The sequence below is a fragment of the Dendrobium catenatum genome, unplaced genomic scaffold (assembly GCF_001605985.2).
Source record: "Dendrobium catenatum unplaced genomic scaffold, ASM160598v2 fragScaff_scaffold_3, whole genome shotgun sequence".
Lineage (NCBI taxonomy): Eukaryota > Viridiplantae > Streptophyta > Magnoliopsida > Asparagales > Orchidaceae > Dendrobium > Dendrobium catenatum.
In genome coordinates, this window is record NW_021318465.1 from 405948 (window position 1) to 417424 (window position 11477).

Consider the following 11477-nt stretch of genomic DNA (forward strand, 5'->3'; position numbering starts at 1 on the left):
ACTAAAATATTAATCTCAAAATTTTGAAACCCTAGACTTAGAAAAGAGGCAAGCAAGTTGCTATAAGATCAAAATGATATGTGATTGATCCTCAATTATGAAGAGTTGAGGAAGTCACGATGAGATCTTATTAGAAATGTTCAATAGCTACATCAAGAAATATCTTAGCTGTATATTTTTTTAGAAAAGCATACTAAAAGTTTATCCATTAACTATAATATTTTTTATATTTAAATTAATTAAAACTTTTTTTGTCCAAACATTAACATAATATTAGAGTTACATTAACTTTTATTGTACTACTATAAATGTACGTGCATATGGTGCACATGAATAAAATTTTAAAAATAAAAAATGTTTTATGATATATATATATATATAGCAATCAAAGATTATCTAGAGTAAATGTTGGAGACGTATCAATTTTTTCTGCAAAGTATGTATTCTGTTTTCTCCTTAAAATAGATGATTGAACGTACCTATGAGAATGATCTGAATGAGAAAATACCATAAGGAGGAAGAGGTCTTATACTAAGAACCATTGCACTAACTGTAATATTAATTCCACCATAACATATAATGAAAATGAGTAATTAATTGTAACCTTTTTAACAAGTTGATAAAATATACTTAACTGACCATGACGTAGACCAGTCATGTCATCAGCATGTTGATTGAACAAATAACCAGATTCAGAATTTTCACATAAAAAAAAAAGGCTCGTTGTGGCATAAGTTCAATTTCTTTATCAAATGATATGACTTGTTGAGCAAGATGCCCATTGCTGGAGCTAATTTCAGCATAATGCCTCTCACAAGTACAATGCATTTTCTTCTTATCACAATTGCAATCAATATTGCATTTAACTGGCTCATATGTGCTTGAATGCTCTGGCCTAAATCTTCGATACTACTAAATCAAATGGTAATTACTGTTGTTGTATATTTCATTTCACTTTCTCCCTACCATTGGAAGTAGGGAAGAAGATATACATTTAATATTCTCATTTGAATAAAAAAATCAATATTTCTAAGACTTAAATTATGATTCTTTATCTACATGACATGCTTATATATTTATAAAAAATTATCCATTTCAATAAATATTATAGAATATGTAGAATGAATATCGACCAAAACTTATTAAAGTTTATAAAATTCTGTTTTTCTTCAAATGTACTTATTAAAGTTAGATGAAATGTGCATTTCATCAAATTCCTCGAGCCTTATAATGATAACAAGCAATGCACCCACAAAATTATCAAAGAAACGTTTATGATAAAAACAATTAAAAAGGCTTAGCTTCACAACAACGACATAAAAAAAACTGTACAATGAGTTGGAGTATTTCATAACTAATAAGACACATATGAACCATTTTAAATAAACCATTTAAAACTTATAAAAAGTTCAGCATAAATTGTTTAAATTCACGCACACGATGGGAGATCTGAAAAGATAGAAAATATAGAATAAGTTAATTAAAACTTGCTTTGCATAAGCTAAACAAGTGTCCAAAGCTTCTATATCTCGAATATCAAACTGTAGAAATAAAACAAAATTTACCACGAAATTCATATTGAAGTATAAATTCATATTCTAGTATAAATGCACAGGCACCATTTCTTGTCATGTGCTTGTAGTATTCTTTCAAGAATCTACAATAAAATATATTTTTAGATGTCCAATGCAAAAATATAATACAAATGATTTTTAATGCAATAATATAGTTGTTGGAGTTGACTGGAGTTTTTTTATGCAAGATTAAAAAAGGGCTGAAGTAACACTAAACATACATAATTTAAAGAAAAATGAAAGTAATGTTATAACTTCTAACAAATATTTGACCGCAAACAAAGCAAACAAATCAATCAATGGGAAAAGAGCATGCATTAACTTGAATTGCTTTCTATGGCAAATTCTTAATTGTTGCCTCAAGAATCTTGCCGCTGCAAAAAAATTTATCAATCCAACAATTAACTAAAAAATCATGATCAGTATATAGCTGTATAAAATTACAAAATCATACTTATATAGCCTCTAATAAACCTTATGTCAAATCTGCTATGTCATTTATTTTGGACAACATAGAAGTGCAAATCTCATCATGGGGTGGCATATATAACAGCAAAAAAAAAACAATAAAAAACAAAGACCAGTTCATTTTGCTCAAAATGTAATTATAAATAGAATATTATAGAATTATATTAATATGTTAAAGCAAAATGATAAAAGAGAATTAAAAATCACAATTTCACATAATCAAATGTGTTTGAAGAATTCGTCCAATTTTAAGGCTTACGTGGGTGTTATTATGAGCACAATTATGTTATAATTAACAATATTTATAAGACTTAAAATAAATGTTAAATCATTTATTTTAATCATAGTTACATACTTACATGACAACCCTTAAGTCCATTCTTCTCAAGCAGCCTCTTTAATGAGATTAATGTTATGTTAACAAATAATGAAATAATATGCTCTTAAATTTTATAAATAAGTAAAAAATAATATAACTAAAGCAGTTATTTAAGGTTCATCAATGACCCACTGATGTTTAGCTTGGTTGGTGGGCGAGTGCGACTAGGAACCACCCATCCCGCGTTCGATTCCCCTCGGGCTACAGCTCCCCTTCGGTGGGGTTCGAACAAGCGTTGGCCATGAGGATACGGAGTGGGTTAATCGTCTAGGCTGATCGGGGTTTACGGATCGCCACGCGCCTGGGCAAAGCTCGGGTGGCAGCGGACGATTCCTCGTCACCAAAAAAATAAGTTTCATCAATGAACTGGATCACATTTTAGCTTGAATTTCATATCTTTGAAGATGTACCTGAGATCCCCTTTGGATTTGACAATCTTAGATAACCCATCACTTAACCCTCTTGCAAAGCCTTGTTGAGTTTGAATGCGAACCTTCACAGCCTGTATCAGACAAATAGCAATATCAACAATAAATTAAGCAAAAGCAAACAAGATAAATCGAAGTCTTATACTTCACAACATACTCAGGTCCAACAATATTAGAGTAGTATTTCTTAAAGAACTCATAAAAATCATACTTAAATGCATGTTTACCATTATAACCAAGCAGAGTCGGTGCCCAACCCTTGAAGAAACCTTTCACACCCTGCTCTTTAAGAAGGACACCAAAACATAATGATTTATATGATGCCATCATTTAATTTCTTTAGAATGCCTTTTTATCTAAAGGAAACATTGATAAAAATATTTTCCATATATAGAAAAAATATCTTGGTTGATCTTCTTTAATATTAATTTGCAAGCACAAGCATGCTTTGATCAAACATCTCACAATGAGTAGACAAGAAGTATGATCATTTAAGCAATGCAACATACAAATCAAGTTACCACTTAGAAGCACTTGAAAATAACTCTCAAATCAAGAGGCACTTGTCCATCAAAAAAACTGCCCATAAGAATTAATGCTCGAAGCGAGAGCACAAGAGAGAATTAGATCACATCTTTAAATTCCATCAAAATGTTCTTGAATCACATATGAGTGAGAATATACTATTTGGCTAATATACATAATCATTTATCTAAACCAAAACCGCTAAGAAAATATATATGAACTAATCAAGGCCAGATAATGAAATCAATAATAACTTGAGAAAATAAAAAAGGAACAATCATATCTAAATAGAAAATATAAAGGTGGCAATAGTGGAGCAACCATAACTTATTTAGGATGAATGAATATATCATAGTAGAAATGCACAACTATAAAATGAGAGTTAACAATTCACATAAGAATAAATAAATTTATTGTAGCTCCTCTCAGTTTAACGATGAGAAAAAACAAAGTAATTTAGTTGGTGTAAAAAATGAATACATATAAGAGAATCATTAATCATAAGTGATAACATGCAAAAGCAACCAAATGTATACACTAACAAACAAAATATAAAAATTTCTAGATTCATGACATTTGACAGGGTCATCAAATGGGATTTGTTCGTCTCAACATAAAACAAAAATAAAGATAAATGATATATTTCCAATATTTTTACAATTATACATGTGCAACAATCTTATAAAAGAATGATTATAATTTTAAAGTCAGTAATATCTAACACAATACATAGTATATAACACCCAAAATTGATAAGTGCAGTTCTTGAATCACAAGACTTCAAAACAAATTCATTAGTCGCCAAATAACTATTTTCATTAGCAAAACAATTTAAAAGAAATATAAATCATTTTGTTAAGTACTAAATTTTAAAAAATCATTTTTTAAAATTTACTTTGTTAAGTACTAAATCTTACAATAACGTGCACGTGAACAAAATTTTTAAAAAATAAAAATATATAATAAATGAGAAATGTCCAGAAGATAGATAAAAATAATGCAATCTCATAATAAAGTTAAAACAAATTAAAGTTATTTTAATAAAGAAATTAATTTTTGTAGGCATTTTCAATGAATAAAAAAATGACATATACTGGACTAAATAGTAGTTTTCTTGTGAAATCCAATAGGTCAAAGATGATAAAAATAGATATCTTAAAAACACAATAAAAAGGCAAGTATGAAATCCAACAAATTAAGTTCCATCCTAGAATTGAAAGATGAAATATAGAAATATTCCATGGGAGAAAAATGAGTTGAAGAATTCAAAACTCAATTATGTGAAAATTTTAACGCATGCAATTCAAACTTAAATCCATATGGATTCAAACCTGGAGACAGATCTGCGAAACGTTATTCTCTTTCTCATCGCACCAGCTCTGTATGCATCTTTTGTGAGCAAACCGAAACAGAAGAAAATCAATGAAGGAAAAGTTCAAAACATACTAATGCTTTCATTCCCCTTCCCAGTGAGCAAAAATGGAAATTCTTTATTTTTTTTATTTAAATATTTTAAAATCAGGTAAGTAAAACAAGAAAATGCGAACATATAAATGATATAGAAATTACTAAATTGCATAACATAGAAAACTTTCAAGCAGAAATTTAGGTCTTAAAAGGGAAGAAAAAACTTTAATTTTTTTAGAGAAGGAATCACGGAGAAAGGAGGCTTCATTGAGCGGCCGAGGCAAGTAAAAAAAACTAGGAATAAGGTTAAGAGAAGCTCACCTTGGGATGTTTGCTATCCGGCGAGCAAAACATTCGCGTGTATAGACATTTCCTAGCGAGCAAATGAAATTTTATACAAAGGGAATGCGCCATTTCGTGTAGGGATGAGTTGATACTGAGAAGAAATAAGGAATGCGTCATTTCGCGAGCAGATGAAGACTCATCGTTAAGAAGAATAAGGTATAGGAATATTAACGATGGATATTAAGTTAAGGTTTTTTAACCAACTATCAGGATGATGTATTGGGAGAATCACAAGCGACATTTTAATAGTAGTATAGATAATAGATATTGGAGCAATATTTAATATTTGTTATATGATGAATAGTGCATAGGATTATATTAACCATGTCTTGTGATACTTTATATAGATGTTCTTAATGAAAGAATAAGTATAAATTTAGGTTTTAAACCTTAGAGTCAAAATCTCATTTTTCATTCATAGATTATCATTGAAGAGTATGAGAGTCTATCAATACTAAAATAGTGATAACATATGAAGTTTTAGAAAAGCATCAATGATCAGAGGCATGAATGGGTTTATGTATTTATTTTAATAAAATTTTTAATTTAAATTTAAGAAAAAAAAAACTTATAGTTCAATGTGAGTTCATATTAACATTAAGATGCATAATATTAATGGGGAATCCTCTATGTCATGGCGCTAAAATTATAGTTTGTCTTCATATAAAGGATTAAAATATTAGTGAATGATGGGTTAATCGAAACTCTAGATTTGACTACTTTTCATTAAGTGGGAGGATACTAAAAAGTTCAAGAAATGTCCTAATAACAATTCAAACCTCTTAGAAACCCTACATACAAATATATACTTTCCATTCTCTGATGCATGTTGACAGAAATATCTACTTTTATTTATACATATTGACTCACAATGCTAGTATATATATTTGCTCCATAATAAAAAAAAGTATTGAATGCATGTGTATTCAAGGACATTAAAGTTGAAGTAAATAATAAATGTGGGAACTACATAAGCATAGTAGGAGCAGACATAAGTGGATAACATTGCAATAGATATGTTGCAATGGACAAATACCAAGTCCCTTTGTAAAGTTTCTCCAAGAATATGAAATTGTTATCTAATACAATATGTCTAGTTGTTTGGGCCATATATTGTTATGAAGAGAAGAAACCAAATATTGTTGGATATGATGCTTAGTATGCTTATCTTACCAATAACAATTGTTGTGTATTTTATTGGATAAGTCAAGAGCTTCAAGTTTATATATTTTATTATTCATCTCACACTACCAAACTCATGGAATCAAAAAGTGCTATTTTTATTTTTATTTTTTAATTTGATCACCAGAAATGAATAGCTTATAAATATGGTTTCTAAAAATATTCATTTAAAATCTCAATCTTTTCTATCAATTAATTAATTGATTATATAACTCACAGTACACATAAGGTAATTTATTATAATTCATAGCACACATAAGGTACAAACCTGTAGGGTTGTCAAAATTGGATCACGGATCGAATTCAGGTCAAATCAGAAACTAAACTGACACTAATTGACCCTACATGAACTCGACCCATTTTTGCAAATGGATCACATATTTCAACTAGGACCCGACTCGCACGGGTTATCGAGTTAACCCGACCCATCCCACAGACACGACAACGGCACGCAAAAGTAGCAGCTTGGCAACGCCGCAACAGCGACATGGTGGCGCTACAATGACGACAGACACGATGCAGGAGACTCACGTAACGACGACTTGACCGGTGTCACAAGAAAAAACGTGACTCTACACGACACACACTCGTCGCAGGTAGACGACAGGTAGCGCAGGCAGTGCGGTTAGCAAATGCGGGCAGACGCGGTTAGCTGGTTTAGTTGTGTCATTCTAAGTCATTCTGGGTCTTTTTTGAGTTTCCGAGTGAACCCGAACCCAACCTGATTTTTCAAATCGGTCGGTTTGTTAAACATGACCAGTTTCACAAACGAGTTAAACCCTAACCCAAAATAGTTGGGTCGAGTTTTCGGCTCGAGTCAAATATTAACACCCCTACAAAAATGTATTGAACAACCAATCATTGAGATTCCTAATGGTTCTAATAACAATTCTATAGATCAAATAGTTCAATAATTACCAAAAGATGGGTGCTACCACTAAAATTCAAGAACCATGCAGAGAAAATGGAACTTTGTTCCATTTTATAATTATATACATATAGTTTACTAAAGAAACTCAAGTAGATTTTGATATTTATCATATTCATGTGCACCATAATTTATTTTGAGGAAATATATCTATAGTGAGCCAAAACTAAACATAAGATTTGTTCATTAAATTTTGTTATCACATTAAGAATAATTTTAAGGAAATTAAACTCAGTTTAATACATAGAAGATAATACTTTCTCTTAGAGAACATATTGCCATGATTGCACTTAGAGAACATAATATTGCCATGATCCGTGTATTTATTTTTTAGAAGGATAATCAATAGGATTTAGTTGAATCATTAGGTTAAATGAATTTAACAAGTGAAAGAATATAATATTTCTTATTTAAATTTATCAACATCTTGGTTAATTTATTTTAGCATGATATAGCTCGCAATTAAATCAATTATAATTTTAAAATTAAAAAAAAAGTGCAAGAATATCCTGATAGAAATGATATAATAATGGATTTAAAAATTATTAAATTTGTTTTAAGATTAATATTGAACATGAAGAATTTATATTATATTAATTTTAAAAAAAAAATTAATAAATTATACAATAAATTTTTTTATTTTTCACTAAATTGTTGAAATAATAAAGATGAAAAATATTATGGGAAATTTTTTTTTGGCTCAACTGTTAGTGTAAATTTGAACCACACATATATTTTTTAGATTTATTACTAAAACGGGGTAATTAATTAATTTCGTAAATCTGTGGCATTCAGATTAAAAATCGGAAGTATAACGACGTGCGTGATCGTTTTCGCCTGACAATCTCAACTTACTTTTATAAATTGCCAAATTTATTCATTTATTTTTGTATAAATTTAGCCAATCCAAAATCTAAAAAATCTACGGGCTTCTAAATAAATTGAAATCGTGAAGAAGAGCAAAAACCCAGAAATTTGAAGAGAAGCGAGCAATTAGGAAAGCAGGAAGCAATGAGCAGCGGCCGATCCGTCGACAAAATCTCCGACGAACTCAAATCGCTTTCGCTCCGTGGCCCCGCCGGAGGGATTTTGCTGGATGAGGAGGATGAGGCAGTCCGATTTTCTAACGTGAGGAAGAAGGATTTCAAGCGTTGGGAGAGGGTGAAAGGACGAATGATGAACATCCTGGACGGTCTTGAACTCCACACCGGCGTATTCTCCGCCGCCGAGCAGCGGAGGATCGTGGATTGCGTCTATGATTTCCAGGAAAAGGGGCGTAAGGGGAAGCTTAGAGGTATTCTTATCGTGTTCTAAATTTTTTCTGCAATTTTCAGAATTCAGATAAAATTGCTTGATTCTAATTATATTTCTATTGATTTTGCTAATCTTTAGTCCATGGAGGAGCGGTTTTTTTTTTTTTTTTTTTGGGGCACAATTATGAATGTTAAAAAAATCATCAACTTTTTCATCAGGTTTTAAAAATCTTTTTTTTATTAATTAGACTTGTATAAGAAAAATATAAATTATATAATAAAAAAAGCATTGGTTTTACCTCTTTTATGTAAAATAGCCAAAAAAAGCATTTGCCCATTAATCCCCGCCTCCTAATCTTCTAACTTTCCCATACTACAAAATGAGGTTAAAGGTTAAAGTTCACCAAATTGATTTTCTTTATGATTTCATATGTAAGCTGCTTCTAAATATTGCTCCCTATGCCTTTTTGATAACTTGATCTTTGGAATTTATTTATATTTGTAGAGCGCACGTATTTAAAGCCCAGAAAGTGGATGCGAGGCAATGGACGTGTTACAATACAGTTTGGCTGTTGTTACAATTATGCGGTGGTATCACTCTATCTATTTCTTCCTTATCTTGTTGGTGTCTTAGGATTAATTTGGGACGGATTTCTTACTGCTTCTTAAATCAAATTTGTAGAACAATAACTAAATTTTAATACTAAAAAGTTACATTAAGAAGCAGCAAGAAAGTCGTCTCAAATGAAACCTTAATCTATTGATATACTAATTACCAATTCAAATTGCAGGATAGGAATGGGAATCCCCCTGGCATAATCCGCGACGAGGAAGTCGATCCTATCCCACCATTATTGAAAGAAATGATCAAGAGAATGGTTTCTTGGCATGTTCTCCCACCATCATGCATCCCCAACAGCTGTATTGTCAACATTTATGACAGGGATGACTGCATTCCTCCTCACATTGATCACCATGACTTTGTTCGGCCATTTTGCACGGTCTCTTTCTTGAGTGAATGCAACATCGTTTTTGGAAGAGAGTTGAAGATAAATGGACCGGGAGATTTTTCAGGCTCTGACTCTATTCCTTTGCCTTTAGGGTATTTACACCAACTTCTAAACTTGAATAACCTGCATCATATTCCAAGTATACATGAAGAATTAACACAAAATTTAACAAATATTAAATCAAGTTTTGCAACATAAATCTCAATTATTGTTATGACACACAGGTCTGTGCTTGTTTTGAATGGAAATAGTGCTGATGTTGCTAAGCATTGTGTTCCTGTTGTACCTACGCGAAGGTAAATATGCTTGGATTGAGCTCATAATTTGCATTTGTGATTGAGTTTATTTTTACTGACATCCATTTAATTTCTGAATAGGATTTCAATTACGTTTAGGAAGATGGATGACTCGAAGATCCCATATGATTTCATTCCTGACCCTGACCTGCAGAATCTTCGCCCTTTGTCATTACAAGGACAACAATATCCCAACATTCTTCCACTCCGGCAAGATCAGAATGATCAACCACTTAAAAATGCTCAGCCTTCAAAAAAAGTTCAACAAATTAAAAAAGCTCTGCAAGCGCAAAAAGTTCTACAATCGCTTGCTCTGTAGAGACCTATGCAACTATCTGAAGATGATTTTCCACCACTGAACTCCAACACAACAGTGCAGTCCCGTCGCAAATGACACTTTCCCTCCTATGTGATGGAATTCAACTGAAATCGGGGTTGTTTACAAAGTTGTTTTCTATTGTTCATGGCTATGCTGTGAGCTTTTTTTTGTTGTTTTACTAGGCAAAATTTATTACTTTATTTTATAGACCAAAGAGAGTAAATTGTATTGAAGAAGTTAGTTACCAACTATAATTATTTTTGTAATCATTTTACTAGGTGGTGTTGTTATAATAGTTGAGTTGTCAATATGAGATCTCGGGTTACGTTGATTATATTTATGTTTGGTTTGGGACAATCTTTTTATTATTTTATTTTTCAAATCACAATCATAATTTCTGTTTGGCCAATGCTTTATAGCTACTTCTAAAAATTTTTTGTTTTAAGAGGTTTTTTACAACAACTTCAAAAAATTAATTTCTCTATAATAATTTTATAAAGTCGTGCCAAATGAAACTTAGGATAGTTTTTCTACTATTCTTTATATTAGCTTTCTACTAAAAAAAATATTCATACATAACACAAAACTATATTATTTACTCATCTAACATCTAAACTTGTATATTTACACACATACAACTAAAAAGCTCTTTACCTTTCTAAAATACCACTATGTTTCCTCCTCTCCGTGAAAAGCGGCCCGATATCATGTTTGTGCGCGAACTTATCTTTCTTCTGCGTTAACGTTTGCTCATCTTCTCCATTTCGTCAAAGAACAAAACGCTTCTCTGTTCCCATCGAAACACTGCCCACCATTCCCATCGGAGCCTCCCATCTAGCCTCCTCTCCGTTCTTCCTCTAAAACATAACAAAATCGATTAGATAAAATGCCTCCCATTTGAGCCTCCCGTCCCAAAATATGGAAAAAAGTATTGGTCATAAAAATCACCAAAATCAGTTGTTACAGTTTCATAATTTGCAGTGGCAAGTTTCCTCTTTTCATTTCCTTCATTCTCCTTCAATCCAAACACATATATAAGACATTTTAAAAGGGAATAAAGAGAGAAAAAAAAAAGTATAGGCAACAACGGATGCGAGGCGGTCTAAAACATCCAAATTGCAAAAGGAAGAAAGATTTCCATAATGTCCACGGATAGCTCGAAAATATTCAACAAATAAGTTAGCAAGAAAAAGAATCCTTGCAAAAGAAAAAATTGCTCGGGGCAATTCTAATATCCAAAATCCGTATTTTTGGATTTCTTTTTGCTCCAGTTGTAATGTTTTAGCCTAAAATGGGAAGTCAAAAGGTCATGATTGACGATTACGGAAGAAAAAGCGGAAGAAATCCTTGAAAAGGAAATAAG

General features: G+C 31.3%; 1 protein-coding gene across 1 annotated transcript; it reads left to right on the forward strand.

The window, feature by feature from the left end:
• Positions 1-8181: 8181 nt before the first annotated feature.
• Positions 8182-10369, forward strand: LOC110093456 (RNA demethylase ALKBH9B-like). The gene is made up of 5 exons (XM_020818353.2): positions 8182-8530; positions 8995-9080; positions 9281-9591; positions 9724-9795; positions 9877-10369. Exons 1-5 carry the CDS (start codon positions 8248-8250, stop codon positions 10112-10114), a joined length of 990 nt encoding a protein of 329 aa, XP_020674012.1. The 5' UTR covers positions 8182-8247; the 3' UTR covers positions 10115-10369.
• The last annotated feature ends 1108 nt before the right edge of the window (positions 10370-11477 follow it).